Here is a 23,587-nt window from a genome sequence, read left to right as displayed (position 1 = left end):
CATACAGCAAGCAGGAGTCTCTGGGAGCAGCTCCAAGGCAGAGGGCAGGAGCAGCACATGGCAATGGGGGGAGGGACACAACTGAACTGCAGGCAGCTGCTGCACAGGGAACTTAGGGGAGTGGGGAACTGATAGGGAGGGCTGCTGGTCCACCCTGGTTCCAACCACCCACCAACTAGCTGCAACAGGCTGCTCTTCCTGCAAGCAGTGGACAAAACAGGCGGCTGCCAAACGACCTTAGAAGGGAGCATTTCACAACTTTAAACGAGCATGTTCCCTAATTGATCAGCAACTTAACATCGAAACAACGTTAACCAGGACGACTTTAAGTGAGGAGTTACTGTATTAAAGTTCAAGGTAGAACACACAAAGCAGCTACAGATACATGACAAGTTAAAGATGCCACAAGAGCCTTGCTATGGTGTAAGTTTTATTGCATGTGGTCCTCTCTCAGGGGTATCTCAAAACCATCAGGTGATCTTGTGTATAACATCTGCTGTCACATCTAAAGTTTTGTTGAGTTATGCTTACAATGGCACAGAAACTGATTTTGTGACTAAGGCAATCTGAACATACATTAATGGAGTTGTAACTTCTGTTCACAGCAGTCTGGAGCATGTACTTCTAATTTTTTTTGTGAGGTGCTCAAATAGTAGAGATTAGTGTAGTATAAAAGAACACACATTACATAAATGGTTCCTAAACTATGGTCTCTGGACCAGTGGTCCACAGATAGCTGACTAGTTAGATGGTGCGGGCTCTCTTTCTAGCTGCTATAACATGTTAAAAGGCAGTTAAAAAGTAGAGTGGATTGATTTAAGTCAAAGCAATTTAAATAACTGATTTTAATAATGAATGATTTAAATGTGCAAATAGCAAACCTTGATTTAAATACCTGATTTTAATCTTGTTTTGCATTTGTACTTTTTAGTTACCTTCCTAAAGACCAAAGGACCATTTTTATCAGTGGGAGGAATTACTGTATTTTGATTACACATACGATGAAACTAGTTCAGACAATCCATCTGGACAAGTGATAGCGATTAAAAAGGCTACTCTGATAGATAAAACATTGATAATGAAGATAGGGATTCAAGGGGCAGTGAAGTAACTGTTACTTGAAGTAACAGATCCAGGATTTTATCTCAAGGGGCTTCCCTAGGGATTTCATGAAAATTGATCATGTAGAATGCTCTCAGGAACATTGAGCATATAGATGAGAGTCAATGGGACTTAGGTGCTTTTGAAAATATATATACAGAGTTTGAGTAACAGCCAGCTCCTATACAATCAGAGGAGCTAGCGAACAGGAGCAGCAAACAGAGGAGTTTAGAGAGGGTGTGTGAGAGGGAGATAGGCCAATCACCTCCCCAAAAAAACAAAGAAGAGTAAAAATAATGCAGGCAGCATTCCAGCAGCAAACTGGGGGCCATCCAGTTTATTGCACTGAAGGTAGCACGTATGATTACCTGCCTTGCAGGCAGATGGCATGTGTGTTCATTCGGCGCAAACATCTCATGGCCCTCAGAGACTGAATACAGGCTCTTGAGACTGAACTGGAGGAGCTAAGGGAGACAAGACTTCCAGGGACACAGTAGAGCAGTTCCACTCCCAGTCTGACAACCTTTGTGCTGTTGGTGAGAATGAAAGTCTCAGAGAAGGAGAACATAAAGCTGGAGCAGAGGGAAACAATCCTTCCAGATGATGTCATATCATCATCTCACACTGATGCTACCCCTCCAAGGGCGGGGACCCCAGTTACTAGAAAGAGACAGGTAATAGTAACGGGGGATTTGATTATTAGAAATATAGATACTTGGGTTAGTGATGACTGGGAGAACGGCATGGTGAATTGCTTTCTGGGTGGGAAGGTTGTGAGCCTCAGAAGACATATAGACAGACTTTTGTACAGTGCTGTGGAGGAGCAGGTGGTCATGGTAGATGTAGGAACCAATTACATAGAGAAAGGTAGGACAGAGTTCCTGGAGGCCAAATTAGAGCTGATAGGTAAGAGATTAAAGTCCAGGACCTCCATCGTAGTATTCTTTGAAATGCTTCTAGTTCCATGTGCAGGGCCATTTAGACAAGCAGGGGTGCAGGGTCTTAATGAATGGATGAAACAATGGTGTTGGGAAAAGGGATTTAGATTTATTAGGAACTGAGGAACCTTTTGATAAAAGAGGAGCCTGAACAGCAGTGGTCTCCAACCTTTTTACGCACAAGTTCACTTTCTGAATTTAAGTGCGACCCAGGATCTACCATGCCCCTTCCCCGAAGCCCCGCCCCACTCACTCCATCTTCCCCTCTCTCTGTCGCTCATTCTCCCACACCCTCACTCACTTTCACCGGGCTGGGGCGGGGGGTTGGGGTTCGTGAGGGGGTGAGGGCTCAGGGCTAGGGCCGAGGGGTTTGGAGTGTGGGAGGGGGCTCTAAGCTGAGTCTAGGCCAGGGGGTTGGGGTGCAGGAGGGGGCTCCGGGCTGGGGCAAAGTGTTGGGGTTTAGGAGGGGGCATGGGGTGCTGCCTCCGGGAGGGGGCTCAGGGTTGGGGTGCAGGCTCCCGCCGAGCAGCACTTACCTCAGAAGGCTCCCGGTTGGTGGTTCAGTGGGGCTAAGGCAGGCTCCCTGCCGCTCCCAGAAGGGGAAACTTACATGAGGTTAAAAGAGAGTTACTCACCTTTGTAACTGTTGTTCTTCGAGATGTGTTGCTCATATCTATTCCAATTAGGTGTGCGCGCGCGCTGCGTGCACGATCGTCGGAGAATTTTTACCCTAGCAACACCTGGTGGGTTGGCTGTGGAGCCCCCTGGGTGGCGCCTTCATGGCACTGAATATATACCCCAGCCGACCCAGCGCCCCCTCAGTTCCTTCTTGCCGGCTACTCCGACAGTGGGGAAGGAGGGCGGGTTTGGAATGGATATGAGCAACACATCTCGAAGAACAACAGTTACAAAGGTGAGTAACCGTCTTTTCTTCTTCGAGTGCTTGCTCGTATCGATTCCAATTAGGTCACTCCCAAGCCTTACCTAGGCGGTGGGGTCGGAGTGAGACCTCGCTGAGTGCAGAACCACTGAACCAAATGCGGCGGCGTCTCTAGACTGCTGAACTAATGCGTAGTGAGCTGCAAAGGTATGTACAGATGACCAAACAGCAGCTCTACAACTCTCTTGAATCGGAACATGAGTCAGGAAAGCGGCCGACAAGGCTTGGGCCCTCGTGGAGTGAGCTGTGAGGCGCAGGGTCGGGACACCGGCCAAGTCGTAACAAGCATGGGTACAAGACGTGATCCACGAGGAGATGCGTTGCGAGGAGACCGGTTGGCCTTTCATCCGGTCAGCCACTGCAACAAAGAGCTGAGTCGTTTTCCTAAACGGCTTCGTACACTCGATATAGAATGCGAGGGCCGTATGAACGTCAAGGGAGTGCATGTGTTAATCCTGCCACGTGGCATGGGGCTTTGGATAAAAGACTGGGAGGAAAATGTCCTGGTTAACATGAAAGGTAGATACCACCTTGGGAAGGAAGGCAAGGTGGGGGCGAAGCTGCACCTTTGTCTTTGTGAAAAACTGTATACGGTGGTTCAGACGTGAGGGCTCTGATTTCAGATATGCGTCTCGCTGAAGTGATGGCTACAAGGAAGGCTGTCTTCCAAGATAGATAAAGGAGTGAACAGGTGGCCATCGGCTCAAAGGGGGGCCCCGTGAGTCTAGAAAGGACCAGGTTTAGGTCCCATGCTGGAACCGGTTGTCGTACGTGTGGGTAGAGACGATCTAGACCCTTCAGAAATCTAACAACGATCAGGTTGGAGAAGACAGAGGAAGCACGTTCTCCCGGATGGAACACCAAGATGGCTGCCAGGTGCACCCTGATAGATGATGTCGCCAGGGCCTGCTGCTTCAGGGATAGGAGACTGTCTAGGATGAAAGGTATTGACGCCTGTAATGGAGGCGTGGCGCGCTGCCCGCACCGACAGGAGAATCGCTTCCATTTGGCCAGGTACGTGGCCTGAGTGGAGGGTTTCCTACTGCCCAACAGAACTTGCTGCACCGATTGTGAGCAGAGTAACTCCGATCAAGTTAGCCATGCAGCATCCACGCTGTAAGGTGGAGGGATTGCAGGTTGGGATGACAGAGGTGACCGTGGTCTTGTGATATCAGGTTCGGCCACAAGAGGAGTGTGATCGGAGGCTCTACCGATAGCTTCAGGAGTGTGGTATACCAGTGCTGCCTGGGCCATGCTGGAACAACCAGAATCATGCGTGTCTCGTCCCTGCATAACTTGAGAAAGACCTTGTGGACTAGTGGGAATGGAGGGAACGCACAGAATAGCTGGTCTTTCCACGGGAGTAGGAAAGCGTCCAATAGGGATCCCGGAGAACGTCCCTGGAGAAAACAGAATACCTGGCACTTCCGATTGTTGCGGGAGGCGAATAGGTCGACCTGGGGAAACCCCCACCTCAGGAAAATGGAGTGGATGATGTCTGGGCAAATGGACCACTCGTGAGGCCGGAAAGATCTGCCAGCGTGTTTTGTACCCCCGGGAGAAACAACGCCACCAGATGTATCGAGTGGACTATGCAGAACTCCCACTGACGAACGGCCTCCTGGCATAGGGGGGATGACCGGGCTCCCCCTTGCTTGTTGATGTAGAACATGGCCGTGGTGTTGTCTGTGAGGACTGACACACAATGGCCATGTAGGAAACCGCAAAACGCCTGACACGCTAGGCGTACTGCCATCAGCTCTCGTACATTGATGTGCAGAGTTAGTTCGGATGCGGTCCAAAGGCCCTGAGTCTGGTGTTCCCCGAGGTAGGCGCCCTAGCCCAGAGATGATGGGTCTGTGACAAGGTATAAGAAACGTTGTGGGGTGTGAAATGGTATCCCTTCGCACACCGACATGTGGCTCAGCCACCAGCTGAGGGAGGTCAAGACCGATTCCGGAACCATGACCACCATGTTCAGGCTGTCCCAACTTGGACAATATACCGTTGATACCCAGGCCTGAAGCGGGCGGAGCCGAAGCCTGGCATGCCTGGTTACGTAAGTGCACGACACCATGTGCTCCAGAAGGCCGAGGCAAGTCTTTATCGTGGAAGTCGGGAAGTCTGCGGATGATGTTTGCCATAGCCTGAAAATGAGTGTCTGGCAGGAGAACGCGGGCGAGTCTGGAGTCTAAGACTGCCCCGATAAACTCTATTCTCTGGGTTGGTTCCAGAGTTGACTTTTCACTGTTGAGCAGGATGCCCAGCTTGCGGAACGTGCCTAGGGTGAGCCGGACATGGGACCGCACTTCTTCCCTGGTGTGGCCCTGAATGAGCCAGTCGTCTAGATACGGAAAGACCTGAATCCGTTGTCGACAAAGGTAGGCTGCCATGACGGCCATACATTTGGTGAACACTCTTGGAGCCGTGGACAGCCCAAAGGGCAGGACAGCAAATTGTTAGTGTTCATGATTTACCACAAAGCGAAGGAAACGCCTGTACGGAGGGTAAATTGCTATGTGAAAGTACGTGTCCTTCATGTCGAGGGCGGCGTACCAGTCTCCAGGGAAGGGATAATGGTCCCCAATGAGACCATGCGGAACTTCAACTTTACCATGAATTTGTTGAGTCCGCGCAGATCTAATACGGGTCGAAGCCCCCCTTTTGCCTTGGGGATTAGGAAGTAGCGGGAGTAGAACCCCCCTGCCCCTTAGTTCTGATGGAACCTCCTCGATCGCTCCCATGGACAGGAGCATTAAGACCTCCTGTATAAGGAGTTGCTTGTGAGAGGGGTCCCTGAAGAGGGACAGGGAGGGAGGATGGGGGGGGGGGGGGAGAAAATTGGACAGAATATCCCCTTTCCACCGTGCGAAGAACCCATCGGTCTGAAGTTATAAGGGACCGAGCATGGTGGAAATGGGAGAGACGATCTCGAAATGGAGGGAAAGGATCCTGGATGGTGACTGGTACACCGTCCTCGGGCGCACCTTCAAAAATTTTGCCTAGGCCCCGACAATGGTTTAGGAGGGCCTTGGTTCTGACCGGGTTGGTGGCCGGTGGATCTCTTTCTGCCACCTCGTCCACATCTTCTGTAAAAGTCCTGCCTTGGACCGGGGGGGGGGGGGGGGGAAGGGTAGAACCTTTGAGGCTGTGGTTTAAAGGGCTTGCACTGGGTACCCGGGACATGCATCCCCAAGGAGCGCATGATGGTTCTGGAGTCTTTTAGGCTCTGTAATCTAGAGTCCATTTTATCCGAGAACAGGCCCTGCCCATCAAATGGTAGATCCTACAGGGTCTGCTGCAGTTCTAGCGGTAAGCCAGATACCTGAAGCCAGGAGATGCGTCGCATAGCTATTCCCGACGTCAGGGTCCTAGCTGCAGAGTCAGCTACATCAAGGGAGGCCTGCAAGGAGGTCCTAGCCACCTTTTTGCCCTCTTCCACTAAAGCCCCAAACTCATCCCTGGACTCTCGCGGAATCAACTCCTTAAATTTTCCCATGGAATTCCACGAGTTATAATCATAATGGCTCAAGAGCGCTTGTTGGTTTGCGACTCTGAGCTGAAGGCCCCCCACTGAGTAAATTTTGCGTCCAAACAAATTGAAATGCTTGGTGACTTTAGATTTGGGTGCTGCAGCCTGTTGACCATGCCGTTCCCTTGCATTCACTGAGGATGCCACCAGTGAACACGGCTGAGGGTGAGTATACAGGTAGTCATACTCTTTAGAGAGAACGAAGTATTTTCTCTCTACTCCTCTGGCCATAGGTGGGATAGAGGCAGGGGTCTGCCATATTGTCTTGGGGTTGGCCTGTATAGTGCGGATGATGGGCAATACTACCCGGGATGGGGCATCAGCTGAAAGGATGTCCACCACCAGGTCCTCCAACTCCACTATCTCCTCCGCTTGGAGGTCCATATTACGTGCCACCCTACGTAAAAGGTCTTGGTGAGCACATAGGTCTATCGGAGGGGGACCCGAGGTCGTTGTCCCCGCCACCGCCTCATCTGGAGAAGATGAGGAAGATGCTACAGGGGCTAATGGATCCTGTGGCAGGTCCAGTTGCGAGGGGTCCTGATGTCCTTGATCCGCTGTGTCGGGGCCTGGGGCCTGCATTGGGGTGGGTACAGGTGCTCCATACCCCCCGGAGGGGGATGACTGATGGTGGCCTCCGGTACTCGGGGCTCTGAATGGGCCAAGCGGGAGGCTGCGGGTGGAACCCCTTGGGCTTGGTGGTACGCCCAGGGGGTCCAGAAGGACCATTGTGCAGGCTCCTGGGTAGGGTCTTGGGCTTCGTCCTGCCATTGACCCAGGTTACCCTCTGCTCGGCCCGGTGCGGGATAGGCTAAGCGGGACGCGTCATCCGACTGTGAGGAGCGTAAGGCGGAGCGCGAGGGCCAGGGCAGTGCAGAGCGTGCCTGTGTCGACTCTGGTGGGAATGGTGCTGGGCCACAGGAGAGCGGTGCCGGCACGGTGCCAGAGAGTGGTACCGGGATATAGAACGGTGCCGATGGTCTTACCGGTACCGGGATCCAGACCTGGATCACGATGAAGACCGCCTGCGGGAGCAGTGCCGGAAGCAGCTTCTAGAATGGGATCAGCACTCTGACTGGTGCTGGGAGTGGCATCGGGAGTCCGAACGGTACCGAGGTCTGGAACAGTGCCGTGAGGCGGAACGGTGCCGTAATAGAGAGTGGCGCCAGGACTGCGAGCGGCGTGGGGACCTGCTCCGAAATTGGGAGCGGTGCCGAGTGTCCATGCTCGGAGATGGTGGATGTATTAGGGCTGGCTTGCCCCTAGACTGCACCGCACGGGTGGGATGCAGTGCCATAGCCTGAGCCGGTGCTGGTTCTGTAAGGGCAATGAGGTCCTTCGCCGTTGCAAACATCTCTGGCGTCAATGGAAGTCGGGGCTCAACCACGGCGCGGGTCAGGGAGCCAGTACATGCCAGAGTCAACGGCTCTTCCCTCAGTGCCGGAGTCAACTGTGCCAATATTGGCCCCTGTACCCTCGGTCACTCCGGTGCCAGACGCGAGCCCGAGGTTGGCAAAGGGGGTGCCAGCGCCTGTTGTTGGGAGGCAGCCCCCTCCGGCTTGCGAGGTCTCTTCTGTCCTGGGGACAGGGAATGGCGCCGAGGTGCTTCCGCTGGATGCGGTGCCAGCGAGGACCAGTGCCGTGGGTCTCTATCCGAGTCTCCCCGTGGTGCAGTACTCGAAGTCGCCACAGGAGCACTGCGCACCGAGGCACTCGGTGCCGGAACTTGGCGTGCCGAAGGAGGATCCGGGCTGAGGGCCGCCTCCATAAGGAGCTGCTTGAATCTACAGTCCCGCTCCTTTTTGGTTGGAGGCCTGAAAGCCTTACAGATCTTACAGTTTTCGGCCTGGTGAGACTCCCCGAGGCACTTTAAACAAGAGTCGTGGGGGTCTCCCGTTGGCATAGGCTTCGAACAGACTGAGCACGGCTTAAACCCCAGAGCCTTGGGCATGAGCCCGGGCGGCACGCAGGGAGGAAGGGGGAGGGACCCCTTCCCGCCCACTAACTTTACTTACAAAACTAAATTCTACAACTATCAAACTACTGTACTACACTAACTATATAACTATAAGAACTAGAACAATTATCTAAACCAGGAAGTAAAAGCTAGGGAGAGTGGAGGACAGCAATGCCGTGCTCCACAGGTCCAACGAGCGGTAAGAAGGAACTGAGGGGGCGCTGGGTCGGCTGGGGTATATATCCAGTGCCATGAAGGTGCCACTCCAGGGGGCTCCACAGCTGACCCACTGGGTGTTGCTAGGGTAAAAATTCTCCGACGATCGAGCACGCGGCGCGCGCACACCTAATTGGAATCGATATGAGCAAGCACTCGAAGAACTACTCTAATTACGCTGTCAATGCCAGCATTTTAAGATAAGACTGAAAGACATTCTCCACCTACCCTTACTGGGAAAGGATATGTGGGGAAAATGAAAGCAACCATAGACTGCATACCACATCTGTAACCTAGGCCCTCCCTCTCAGACCACAGGAAGAAACTACTATGATATTTATTTTGTCCATCACCTTGTTATGGAGGGAAAACTGGAAAAAGAAAAAAAAAATCGCATCATGGACTCTCTAAGGTAACTGTGTCACCTGCACATCCTTAAAAGCAGCTGCAAAAAGTCTGTCATATGAGAACGGTACCAAACTGTCTAATGTGGAGGGATGTCCTCCATCTAGACACCAGGTTCTGGATACTACAGAAAGAAGACTTCACTCCCCTGATAAGATTATACGGTGACACAGACCATCTGTGATATGTTCAGCCTCAAAAGAAAGATTTCTCTGCTCCTAGGAGAAGAGGGGACTAGAATTCTACCTCAGAAACACCCCAGAGGCCTCACATTAGTTCAGAAAATCAAGGCAAACAATTAAAGAGTAGCTGCTCAGCACCGGTTTCCATCCTAGGAGTCTCCAAACAGCAGCAGCACTTTCTTTACAAACCTGTGTTCTAACAGTATGCATTCTTTTCTTTCAAGACGACCACTGCCCCTCAACCATTCTGTAATTCAAACAAGCCCTCTTAAGCAGGGAGACGAATATCTGCAGTCCACCCTGCACAAGTTGGTTTTCTAGAAAGAGAGATTTGATATTATCCCCAGTTGAAACATTAGCCACAGTCTCTGGAGAAAATACGAAATATTCCTATTTCATTCAAAGATTTCAAGGCACTTTGCAAAAGTGAGTGTTGTTATCCCTCATGTCAAAGATGGAATGAACTGAAGCACAGAGAAGTTAAGTTACTTATCTAGGGTTACAATGTGCCAGTGGCTGTACTGGGCCTAAAGCCAGATCTCCTGACAGCTACTCATGTTCTAAACACTAGACAACACTGCCTCCCAAGCATTAGTTACAAAATAGTCTCACAAGATCCCCATTTTACAAACTGGAAAACTGACACAGACGAACACCCAGATTTTTAAAGGAATTTAGGCATTGCAGCACTGAGCATTGCCACACCTAACTGATTTAGGAGCTTAAGTCTCATTTTCAAAAGTGGTAGAGGCACTAATTAGGCTAAGTGCCTAAATCACTTTTGAAAATGAAACCGGCATTGCAATGCTGAGCACCATTAAGCTTAAACACCATTGAAAATGTGGACCGAAGTAGCATAAGCAAGGTTACATAATAAATTAGTGGAAAAACAAGGACTAGAACCTACAAGATTCCTCAGACCCTATGAAACTACTGGAATTGACAGTTTGACTCCTGAGAACAAGAAAAGCAGGTAGGCTCACTGGTGGCAGGTTGAGCAGCCTGTAAGAACAATTAATTGTCTTTTTTTTCCTGTTTTTCCACCTTTTCAGCTACGGTATGCTAATTTTACTCCAACTTTCTTTGTCCAAAAGGAACAGGAATGTGACTATTCTGTGACAAGGCAGAGCAAAATTAGATAATTTAGGAGAGACAGATGGGACTTAGAGCGCCAAACTATCTTTAATGAAACAGCTACTGCTGAATCTCAGTACGACATCATGAATCCCACCCCCATATTCTAGACTGAATAAGAGTGGTATACATTTTTAATTAAAAAATTAGAAGTTAAGGTCTAGAAGGGGACAGTATTTTAGGGGGAAATAGGCAATCACAGGACATTAGAATCTTTTAAAAAGGCAAAGGAGTGCTGACTCAAGGCTTTTCAATACTTTTAAGGACGAATCCCCAACCCTTGACCTTTTTCTTCAACATAGACAAGAAATGGATAAGAGATATTTGAGTAAACATAAATGTAATACAACTTATATATTTAACGTATTTTCTACATGAGAAAATAGGATAAGAAAAAAAAATGTATTCGCTTTCCAATTTTGACAAAGAGTCAAAGCACCACAATTTGGGGTAAATGAAACAAGCAAACAAAAACATTTCTGGCTTATGTGGAAGCCTTATCAAAGCAAAACTATTTTGAAACATGTACAATATGGAAACTAGACAATTTGTTGTTGAATTAAGCCTTTTATCAGCAAAGGCAAAATATAAATTAGAATATTCTAATAGTTCTTACCTGGCAAAGAAGAATTTATACAACCCCAAACTTCTCCCTGAAAAATAAAATGCAATTAAACAGAAGTCTTTATTTAGGATAGATTAAAAGCTTTTAAATATAATAGATGATTTAGCACCGATACAAAATAGTGTCAATACCTCTGTAAAATAATTGATCTCATGGAAGACCTCCGCCTCCTTCTCAAAAAACACAAAAATCAGAGACAAATGTCATCTGGTGTTCACTGTCAAGAAAAGGATGATGTGACCCAAAAGGACTCCTCTCTCTGGCGTATTTTAATTAAAAGTGGGGTTGGGGAGGGGGTTGTTTTTTGCAGGTGCAAAACATACTTTAGACAATGGCAGAAACTGAAAGCTATGGGTGTTTCTACATCCTGGAAGATGTAAGTGTGTGCATGTAGTAGACAACTCTGTCAAACAGTTACTGTAAGTAACTTCCCCTTCTTCTTCAAGGTACCCTCTGCATATTTCCAGCTGTGGAAATATAGCAAGCAGTACTACCACTTGGAAAAAGTGGGCTGAAAGTGTCAGTGCTAAAAGGTTCAGAATTCAAACCAAGATGATGTATCATAGAGGTTACAATTGTACATAATGTTATTTGTTTTACCTCTTTCCTTTAAAAAATAAAATAAAATAAAAGGAATTACATGTAAAGAGTAACATTAAAAGGAAGATATTTAAGCTGCAAAGTCAAGTAGTTGAAAGTTAGGAATTGTTAGACTTATGGCTGCCCAGGCTGTTTTTGGTTTGTTTGGGGGGTTTTTGGTGGGTGAGGAAGAGAAGGATTCTAGCATTAAAAGTGCAAACTGAAACCTAACATATATCCTCAACTCAAGATGGTTTCTGTTACTTTATCCTTTAAGCTCTCACCCTTTCCATTTATGTTACAAGAATCTATTTTGTACTGGATACATATATTTGTCTTTTATACCGTCCAAGACCCATCTGTTCAAGGTGATCTTTTGCCACTTGCTGTAAAAATGGTATAATGATGATGGGCGATCACTCGTTACCGAGTATGATCATCTTCCATGGGAGTTATGGGTCCTCAGGTGGCTAATAAGGCCAATCCTTGAACCACAAGTTTTATTGCAATGAGGGCAGATGTTTCAGTCATGAGTGCAGCTGCCGAGATGCTCGACCCACCTCAATCCTCGAGCAAAACAACTGAATCACACACCCACCGCCTGTGTGTCGGTCTGCAACTAGGAACTTCTGGATTTCACTGTCCTGTTCCCATCACGACTCGCCGATCACCACTGGACTTTTGATTGTGCAATGTTATTTTTCCCAAAAACTGGAAGATGCCTGTGCAGGACTTCTTTTAAAGTGGGGAGACTGGTGCACAACAGTCACCACACTATCCTTGGCAGATAGAGAACTTGAAACCAATGGCATGGGCACCATGACGATTGGAGATCATCTATTTGCTGCAGCCTTCATCCATCTTCACAGCCGTTGTAACATTACACAACAGTTTCACCTCCATTGTGCAGTTATCCTCCATCTGCTCTGCTGTTAGGAACTTCTTGGATCACACTTTGTCTGGAACCTCGCCCTTGACTGTTCTGCCATGGGTAGCCCTAAGGGAGTACATGACTCCAGGCAGCATCACTCTCGGGGTCATTGAGACACGCAAGCCTCTCCACCACTACAAGGTGGTGATCCATGGAGTGGAAAAAATGGTATAAACAGTCTCCAAATATATGGGGAACAGAATTCAAGGACGGTTTGCTGCTCTCAAACGTCATGTCACACCTGAGGATTAACTGAAGGTAAAGTAGTAGTAGAGGATGAATTCTTTTCTCTCTTCTTAGATTTACAGGGACGTCTTTTATATTGCTGCTGAGAAGCAAAGGATTGTTGTTGCTGCTGATAGCATTGCCTGCCTCTGTTAACATACAAAGATGAAGAATAATTTGGATAATATTGTCTTTAGATATCAAAGGCAGGCACGAGAATTATTCTATTGAAAGGTGCAAGAGACCCAGAGATCCATCAGTTAATCTTGTGTCTCATTTTCTCTAATACTGCATCCATTTTACAACTAAAAAGTCCATCAATTTCAAATAGAAGGTCTTCAATCTTCAGCTTTGTTTCATGAGGAAGAGAGGAGCAGCATATCACTGCAGCTATTGATCTTGAATATGCACCAGAGACAAAGGACACACACAGCACATGCCTAGCAACGTTCTGGCCCTCCTTAATAAGGGCATGAGTCAGTCTTCAGCAGTCATCAGGAAGATTCTTCGTAAAGGTTGAAATCTTGTCCCACAGGTGAAACTGGTACCTCGCCATGACAGCTAGGTAGTTAGCTACCCTCAGATTTAAAGAAGATGAAGAGAATATTTTCCCCCCTGAATCAATCTATTTCCCCTCCCCCACCCCATCTCTGTCATTGGGAGGAGAATATAAAGATTCCATTTTTGATCACTACATCACTACAGCCACCAAAGGAGAATTAGGGGAAAGTACATGGAAACAAGAAAACCCTTCATTCAGGATCTGATACCTTACCTGCTTTTTTAGCATTTGGTTGGCAGAAGAAACAGAGAAACTTTGTAGAGGTATTCCCCAGGATGTCAGAAAGAGGAGGAGTTTCCTCCAGTGAAACAGAAGGTAATTTTGAAGTAGAAAACTTCTGCTGACTAACTCTTTGAATTGAATAGCATCCTCAGATGGTGAGGGAGCTGAGGCTACACCACCATTTTCATCTAGAGAGGAGTTCCCTGTAGGTTCCTGGTCCTGATGCAAAATATGGATTTGTGAAGATGCATTATCTGCCTTGGCATATAAGATGTCTTGGATCAGTGTAGGGACTAACTCTTGGTACTGGATTCATTGGCATAGGATCTGAGTGTCTCGGATCTGTGGAAACATCCCTGCTTTAATGTGGAACCGAGATTGTAGCTCTCAAAGGAGTCTGATACGGAAACCTTGGAGTTGACTGGTATGGACCGAGCACCCAGGGAGGCACTTGCCACTCCTGTCAATTTGTCTAGTCCAGTACAGTCATAGTTAGGGGATACATGTATTTATCCAAAAGAATGGCACTGAGGTTGAGGGTCCAAATAAACAGTTGGATCCAACTCTTCCTCTGAATGCGATCCAAGCCCAGATCAGACAATGAAATAATTGGGGCTATCACTGAGGTAGATAAAGTTTCCATACCTACCCACTAGTGGATCTTGAGACAACAGACCTTTAAAATCTCACATATCCAAGACTGAATATTGCTCATCTTGCATTTTGGTCCTCAGCACAGTTTCACTAAGATGGTTATGGCTGCCTGTGATCGGAGAGAAAACTAAGCTAAAATTTTAAGTGGAGACTGAAGTATTGTGGTTAAGCTGCATAGTATTTCAGAAGGTCAAAAAAATTGAAAGCTATGGAAATTTCCACATACTGTGTACTACAAGCTCAAGGGCTCAGATTTGGAGTCCTCTGAACAGGGTTTCTTTAAACAAAACATGGTTATATTACAGTTCACTAAATGGGACAAGTACGTACATAATGGTTACCCTTAAATTATTTCATTAGCATTAGCACAAAGTCACTGCATTTAGTGCTTTTTAAGCAAGCACTAGAAAAAAAAATCGACCATTTCTATAATACATCATATCAACTGAGTATTATGGCACTGAAGGAAGATTCCATAGAAGCAGAGGTATAGATGCTAGCAGGTCAGGGTGCTGGGCTAAACAATGAAGAGATAAAAAATTTAAGTGCCTACAAGTGAAGGAATGCTGAACATGTGCCTCTCAAAAGAGTTGTAAAAGTACTACTCTTCAGCAGTGAAACAATAGCCAATCCTGGCAGGAACAAACTCCTTGTGGATTTCTTTTTTAATACAGTACTTATATAGGTATATAAAAAGCACTTATCACCTTGCTAAGATAGTCAATATCAATTCCCTCTACTGGCCCTCCTCCTCCATCAGCCTCCCTCTCTAAATCAAAGCAGACTAGAAGCCAGCAAAAGGAGATACTGCTGCCATTAGGGGGAAAAGCTGGCTTCTGGCACTGCTACTAGTCAGAGGACTGATGAAAGGTACTTCCCTTTCTTTCCCTAAAAGATAACTGAGTTCATCGTGATTACTGCACTGTTTGTGACTTCTGCATTGAACCCAATTCTCTAAGTTATTCCAAGTGGCCTTCCAGTCTGCTAGTGTCTGCATTCCACATTCGCCAATGAGTTGCCAGAATGCCTCCTCTACCCCACCATCTGAGAGATTTGGAGAGTAAATTCCATATATTCATGTTCCAGCAAGCAGAAGGCTATACTGGAACACATTTTGTATGTCTTTTGTCTAATGTTATTAACAGAGTACCCATGTAAATTTGACAGCAAATAAAAAAAGGGGGGGGGAGGCAATGTCTGAAAATAATAAGCATAGAGTTAAACTAAAACTGTTAAACTTTTTAAACAGAAAGATACCTAGATTGCTTTCTCTTTATCAAAGCACTATTAAAGATATGAAATACATGGTTGGGGAGCGCAATCACACTTTTAAACTATTACTATTTCATAAAAGTATATTCTATTCAGTACTTCCCCCTCCACATTCACCCCAAAAAATTGCTAGACCATCCCTTTTTTGTCCCCTACACATAGAAACTCCCCATCCTGGACTCTATATCACTCTTGAAAACATTTTCTTCCATGACATCAATAAACCCTAGTTGCCAACTCTGAGAAGCATTAACTCTGTAACATAACAAAATTTAAAATAAAAAGCAAAGTATCAACACAAATGCTATCACCAACTTACAATCTGGCTGGTAACGGCGAACCACAGCCTCTGGGAGCTGCAGGCAGCTGTGCCTATGGACGGTCAATGTAAACAAACTGTCTCACGGTTCGCCAATGGATTACCCTGATGGGCCGCAGGTTGCCCACCTCTGACCATCAGTTTTCAAACAGTGGTTGTGGACCACTACTGATCTGAAAGACTTAACTGATGACCCACAGAAATAAAACATTTAAAATCATGCCTTTGTGGATTGGGAGTGGAGGCAGTCCATGAGGGGGAGCACTGTAACGAAGTGGTTCATGGAACATTAGAACTAAAGAATATCTAGGCGTATACACTGTACATTTAGACAGTAAACTCTTTTGGGCAAGGACTTGGTCTTTACTAGTCTGTCAAGAGCCTAGCACACTGCTGACACTATATAAAGTAATAAAAACTGATCAGTAAAGTAAGAAAATTAGAATTTTGTATTAGAATTGTCAAGCAAAATTGTTGCTGTTTTTCCAAGGCAGAAGGCTTTTGGATTAATTAATCTGAATATTACTTAATTATTATTTCTATAGTAATGTAACTGAACAAGCAGTAAGATACAATCCACTCTATAATTTTCTAGTAATTAACTGGAGAACTTTTAGATATCTCATTCAGATATCCATAGTTTTACTTAACCGATAAAAAGATTGTTCCAGATTTTCAGCTATGACCTAGGAGTAGTTATAACAGCTACAGAGTTTTCCTTTGCACTACCCCAATGCTGGACAGGATGCATGACAGGCTTGTCCCTTGGTGAAAATTAAATAACCTGAAGGCTGCTCTAAATTATGCTGGCTGCCAACAATTCCAAGGAGAGGAATAGCAGCCACATTGCATCAGGCAATCTGGCCCACTATACACAAATTTACTCTCAACACAAGGCAGATCTCAATCTCCACTATCTCTTGTAACTTCCATGAACCCAGGACATTTCGCAAGATTGTCAACTCTCTGATTGCATCGTAAGTCTTGCAATATTTGGTCTTTTCTTAAAAACCTAGCTCCCAGAGTCAAGTCATTAAATGAGAATCTCAGCTTTCATTTTAAAAAGTTTTCTAGTCCTCACGCTTTGGGAGGAAAAGCTTGAAAACGAACCCTAAAGGATCAAAACCCAAAAGCCAAATAAAATGAACCCAAAATGTATTATATTTAAATTTCAATTTTTAAGCCAAATCTCATGATTTTTGAGACCTCACTCGTGGCTTTTGAATGCTTAGGTTTGTCAATACTGATTCAGCAGTTTTACCAAAAACAGTCAAGGCTTACCATTGACTCTGGGCAATATTCTGGTGCCCGCTGCAGCAAATGTTTCAAACGGGAATCACTTTTAGAGGATAAAATCTGTTACAAAAAGATCAGAAGATAACATTTTTAAAATATCAGAACCAATTAGGAAAAAAAAGCATACATTCAAGCTCATTTGACTTCTTTTTTAATTTTGCTTTCCTAAATTCACAGTTTGGTTTTATTTAATTAGTAAGTTTTTGTGATAACTTTCACTAGCAGTAAATTTGTGTACCAACGTACATAACACATTCATATATAAAGAAAGTTTACTTGTAATTTGAGTTTACTGGACAATCTTTCAGACATACAGCACTTGTTTTTGGAGAGGGAAATAAATTTTCTTCTTGTTTCTAAAAATGGAATATATATTCTCTTACTCAGAAACTCCTGGTCCATTCAGCAGCACAAGATTGATAGTAAAAAGCACAAGTTAGACCAGGAGTGGGCAAACTTTTTGGCCGGAGGGCCACATCTGGGTATGGAAATTGTATGGTGGGCCATGAATGCTCACAAAATGGGGGGTTGGGGTACATGAGGGGGTGAGGGCTCTGGCTGGGGGGCCAGAAATGAGGAGTTCAGGGTGCAGGAGGGGGCTCCGGGCTGGGGCATGACAGGGGTGAGGGCTCTGGCTGGGGGTGTGGGCTCTGGGGTGGGGCTGGGGATGCAGGAGGGGGATCAGGGCTGTGGCAGGGGGTTGGGGCATGTGAGGGGGTCAGGGGTGCAGGCTCCAAGTGGCGCTTACTTCAAGCAGCTCTTGGAAGCAGCGGCATGTCCCCCCTTCCAGCTCCTACGCAGAGGCGCAGCCAGGCGGCTCTGCGCACTGTTCCGTCTACAGGTGCTGCCCCAGCAGCTCCCAGGAGCCGTGGTTCCCAGCCAATGGGAGCTGCGGGGGCGGCGCTTGGGGTGGGGAGCAGCATGCGGAGCTGCCTGGCTGCCCCTACGCTTAGGAGCCGGAAGGCAGACATGCCCCTGCTTTCAGAAGCCGTGTGGAGCAGGGCAAGCCCAGGACCCTGCTCCCTGGCGGGAGCTCAAGAGCCACATTAAAATGTCTGAAGGACCGGATGCGGCCCCCAGGCCGTAGTTTGCCCACCCCTGAGTTAGACTGTAGCAAAAGTTATAATATGGAGATCTTTGGGGATTCAGAGAAACAAAGCTGCTAGGACCTAGTTTCACGCTTCCTTGCTACAAGATACATTTTATAACAACACTCCTGCTAACTTGTGACTGAAAGCAAGGAATTACTTTACTGCAGTTCCACTTCTCTAAATGTATCATTTGACTGGATTCCTACCCTTTGGTAAGGAGTGCCTGAAATTCATGTAGCTTTCAAAGATTTTTTGGCCCTCTGCAGCATAGTCAAGCCAGTCTCATTCTGAAACCAGCTGCCAGTGCCTCCGTGCCCTTTAGAACAACCAATTTCAGTTCCTTGATGACTGGAAAGTAGAGAGCTCCCCAAGATATTGAGCAGAAAATGGACAGCTCCCCAAATTATATATGTAACAGATGCCCAATGAATATTTATGACAGTTTCATCTGGGGGAGGGTGTCACTAAAAATATTACTCCCATTTCCCCCAGCCATGACAGTTGCAAAGTGAGAAGGAATCAAGGCAAATTATATCTTCAGACAATTTACTTATCTTACAGTGACTGTGGTTCTTCAAGACATGTTGTCCACATGGATCCCACTCTGTGTGCACGTGCTCAATGATTGCTTGCCAAAAGAATCCAGTGTGCATTAGGGCCATTCCTACACCCTGGATGCCCTCATGCCTCCTCACCCTAAGGCATAAAGTGTGGACCTGGCCCAACTGTCTCAGTTCCTTTGCCAATACAGAATCCTGGTAGTACAGAACTCCATTATTGTGGGGAAAGAAGGTGGGTTATGGAATCCATGTGGACAACATATCGAAGAAGCAGAAGTTCCAACAGAGAAGGCCCTCCGCTACTGCACACCCCACATCCACCTCATGGCAGCAGTTTGTCCTTGTTGAAAACTATACCCTGAGCCCTTGGAGAATACCCTTCCTTCCCACTCCCCTGCCATCCCTTTTGGCAATCACCTTTTTATTTTTGGAAGGCCTGGAAGCAAATTAGTTCAGGCCACTCAGTCTTGGAAATTAACAACGTGGGGCACCACATTCAGCTTCATTTCCTTCCTACCCTCAAACCCTGTGTCTCCCATTTAGCAGCAACATCAGGTCATCATCCTTACGTCCAGGGTCATTTTACCACTCTACAGTTGCCAGGTTCCTCACAGGCCTTATTTACGCATTTCCCCCAGTCTAGGAGCCCCCTCTTTCCTAGGACCTAAATATCATTTTAGCGTAATTAATGGGACATCCATTTGAGCCCCTAGCAATGTTTTCCTCTATACCCGCAGGACACAGGTTGCCCACCACTGCTCTACACCTATGAAAATGACTTTTTCAGTAGCTATAAAATCAGCTTGAAGGATAGTGGAGATTCAGGCCCTCATGACTGGTCCACCTTATATGGTGTTCCTAAAGACAAAAGGGACCCTTAAACCTCATTCCCAGATTTTCATTTAAATATTGATTTCACAAATCCCACTCCAACCAGGGGAAAGCCAAATTCCATACCCTTGATGTGATTAGGGCTTTTCCATATTACCTTGAGAGAAGAAGACCCCAGGCTGTTTGCTGAATTTGTAATGAGTGAAAGGTCAGGCAATATTCACCCAAAGACTATTTAATGGAGTATCTAATTGTATTATATCACGCAAGGAGTTGGTTAGATTAGATCCACCCATGTAGCTTAGAGCCCACTCCACCAAGTCTCATGCAGCTTCTCTCAGAAGCATACCAATTTCAGAAATTTGCAGGGCAGCTAAGCTGGGATCAGTACACACTTTTCCCCAGCACTGTTTCTTAGCTGAGGCCTCAAGATCTGATGCCTGCTTTGGCATAGGCTGTCCTGAAAACATAATTTAAATAGGACTTCTAGCACCTACCTCCTGATTGGGATCACTGCTTGGGAGTCACCAGAATACATGTGTACAATCATTTGAAGAAAGAATGGTTATTTATCCTCTGTGGTTCTTCCTCAGCAGCTCCAATTATATTTCTCGGTTATAGTAATAGGTGGAGGGCCTTTATCTAGAGGAGCTTTGTGACCTGGCTTGCTTTCTCCTGTGGGCTAGCGGGTAGACTTTCAAGGGATGGGGAATGTCTCTCAAATCTTTCAGAGACTGGAGGGCTTCATCAGTTCTTGTATACAAGAGCTCACAACCTTCAAATGGGTGGTCTTCAAGTGCTGTCTTGACCTCCTCTGGTATTCCTGAAGATTGTAACCAAGAAACCCAGGACATCAATGGAGGTGGTCACTGATCATGCTGCAGTCATATTTGAACTACCAATTGTCCCTCAGCTACAGCAGACTTCAGTTCCTCCTAATGTTATTGAGGGAGTTTCTCAAACTGTGATACACTGTCCTAATTAAGATAATCATATTTTGACAAAAGTGCCTGGTAATTTGTAGTGCTCATCTGTAGGCTTGACAACAAGTACTTTTTCCTGAAAAATAAATCTAAATTTTTTATACCCTTGTCTTTTGGTGTAAATTTTGGGGGTCCTTTATCAGGATCTTTGATACATTGCCACGGCTATCAGAGATCCAGAAAATGGGTGCATGTAAAGATATTCAAACCCACTTGAAAGGACTTTATCTATATTTTCAGAGGTAGATGCACCAGATGCCAGAGTCTGACAATTTTATTTTGGAGGGAGGGGGACTGATTCCCACAGTAATAAGTAAGTGGGCTGTAAAACTCTGGTCTAATTTCAGTTGCTGTGTTTAGTGTGAAGGTGCTGAGTAGTGTTGATGGCCACAGGAGGTCAGACTAGATGATCTGGTGTTCCTTTCTGGACTTAAACTCTATGACTAAGTAAAATCAATTTATTCATGTCTGAATGTTGGTGACATCATAGTAGAAAGAAGCCTTATCAATCTATCACTAGCTTCGTGCACTTAGCAACTGACATCCCAGTGATCTGCCACATACCATCTCTCTCTCTCCTCTCTCTAGTCATCCCCTACTACAATGACCCACCACCATTCCTTCTATGATAACTTGCTTTAGGGTATTTCAATCTGTATGCCTAATGTGACCTAAGTTCATGCCTACTGATTTCTGACAACATGGTCTGCTTCCCTCCAATAATATTTCTTACACAAGCATTCATCTTCTTTTCCATCCAGGAGATATGCATGAGTCTTTGGCAGCGCCACATCCTAAATGCTTCTGTTTTCTTCTTGCTAGCAGCATTAATTTCCCGTGATTCACATCCATAAGTCACTATGGAAAAAATTAAGCTTCCAATAGCCCCATGTTAATTGGCATGGCCAGCCTTCTAGGTTTGAAGGAATGCAGAATGTTCAAAAGCTTATGTGATATTTCCTACATTAGCTCCAGGACTTCTAACATATCTGCCATGAACAATTTTGAAATCATCAAACTGAGTGGAAGTACACAAAACTATTCCCTCATCTGGCGAAGAAGGGAAGACTGCTGCTGGTTTCAAGTGTTCCTTCATTCCAGGTGCTCTTCCTCACTTTCCTGTTCTTCCTGGTGTACAGTCTGAGTCTGTGCCAGCTGTGACTCAAGTCACTTTACGAGGGGAGGGATATCTAACTCTGGGAGGGGGGCAGGAAAAGTAGGTTTCTGCACCTGTTGCATCCCACAAGGGGCCCGGTAGGGCCAAGATTGCACATGTAGGGGATTAGAGGCTGTGGGCCACAGGGGTGGATACGAAGTAGGAAGAGTAAAGTATGGTATCCAACATTGCTCCTGATTTTACATTCACAACCATTCACAGGAAAACTGTACTACATAGGATCCAGAAGGAGGTAAAGGGTAAACTAAGAAATCAGTATCAGAGGGGTAGCCGTGTTAGTCTGGATCTGTAAAAGCAACAGAGAGTCCTGTGGCACCTTTAAGACTAACAGATGTATTGGAGCATAAGCTTTTGTGGGTGAATACTCACTTCTTCAGACGCAGAAATTACTGTGAATCACCTTTGTAAGTTTAATACTTCTTGGCCAAATTCTGACCTCAAACAGGCACATGCATCTCCCACTGACTTCAATGTGAGTTTATGCATATATCAGTGGGAAGAATATGGCTTTAAAAGTTAAGATCTGTTCATTAAAACAACAGAACTATTACATAGACTATCAAGGTCTCTTATATTCAGTGCATGTAGACACTGAATGTCACAACTGCTCCCTATGGGAGTGAAACACTTATCAATTTCAGGTCCACTTTTCAAGTAACTGTTATAATCTTGAATATACAAATTCAGAAGTGAATCAATTTTCTTGCTACTGCCCAAGTTTAAAACAAGCTTACCTGTTCACAAACATCACGGCACATTAAGTTATCCTTTGCATGATTACAACATGACATACCTACAGGAAAAATGAAGAATTCCTTAGCATCAGTAAAATAATTTAAATATATACAGTGAATTTAACTACCTTTTAAATGTTCCTTTGAAAAGTAACTATTTATGCTTTTCCACTCTGCAGTTCATCTTTAATGATTAAAATTCAGAACTCAAGAGATATATTGAACAGGCACAGAATGTGAACAATGCCTGCGGTGGTCCATCCAAGACAGGATTGAAGACTACTACCAAAGCAGTTTAGGAAAGCTGTTCCTGAAGTGATTGTTGTACACATAGAGGATTTAGACCCCAGGGCTGATAACCCAACAGCTTTCGCTAGCACTAAATTCACTAAGATATAGACTTTAAAAATTTGCAAAACTGCAAAAACACATCTGAGTAGACAATTGTGTGTCTTAAATCCATTTGGCTTATTATTAAACTAGCATAAGAATAAATGCTAACATCCATTATGTATCAGATTTGATATATTTTAATATACATACAGGATGGCTCCTATAAATCAAAAAGCCAGAGGATCAGTTTACAAATATGAGTTCTTTGATTGGCTTTATAACTTTATTCTGCTAGGTTTAGCGTCCTACTTTAGATCATACTATCAAATATAATAAGGTCCTGATCCAAAACTCCCTGAAGTCAATGGGAGTCTGCAGAACTAGCAGAGTGTGTGTGTGTGTGTGTATGTGTGTGTATATATATTTTACATTTTAAAAATTCCAAAACAAAACACTCCACTGCACACGCTTCTCACCCTGGAAAGAGATGAGAGAACACATATGACAGATGTTAGTCATGTTGCTCAATGTGCTACTCCAAGTTGCTCAGATACTATGTTGATGAGTGCGGAACAAGAACCTATGCAGAACAGAACAGAATCCTAAAGAACACCAGAGGTCAGATTGGGGGCTACAGTCAAGAGACAACATATGGCTAGAATCAGGGCCGGCTTTAGGCCGATTCAGCCGATTCGGCTGAATTGGGCCCCGCGCCAAGAGGGCCCCGCGCTGCAGCTCTCCACCCCGCCCCCAGCTCACTTCCCCCTCCTCCCCTCCCCTGAACGCTC

The 23,587-nt window shown here is 45.8% G+C and overlaps 1 protein-coding gene across 1 annotated transcript in view; it reads right to left on the bottom strand.

Moving 5' to 3' along the window:
- RECK (reversion inducing cysteine rich protein with kazal motifs) overlaps positions 1 to 23,587 on the bottom strand; it is a 137,002-nt gene that overhangs the window by 99,985 nt on the left and 13,430 nt on the right. Inside the window, exons 2-4 of the mRNA XM_026656369.2 lie at positions 22,467 to 22,525; positions 17,076 to 17,150; positions 11,022 to 11,058 (exon numbers count right to left, since the gene is read on the bottom strand). Coding sequence (XP_026512154.1) covers positions 11,022 to 11,058; positions 17,076 to 17,150; positions 22,467 to 22,525 — 171 coding nt within the window. The remainder of the gene's footprint in view (positions 1 to 11,021; positions 11,059 to 17,075; positions 17,151 to 22,466; positions 22,526 to 23,587) is intronic.

Source organism: Terrapene carolina, unplaced genomic scaffold (genome assembly GCF_002925995.2).
Source record: "Terrapene carolina triunguis isolate 2854851 unplaced genomic scaffold, T_m_triunguis-2.0 Scaffold229, whole genome shotgun sequence".
NCBI lineage: Eukaryota > Metazoa > Chordata > Testudines > Emydidae > Terrapene > Terrapene triunguis.
The sequence above is the reverse complement of the archived record's forward strand: the minus strand, read 5'-3'. Positions and strand labels throughout refer to the sequence as shown.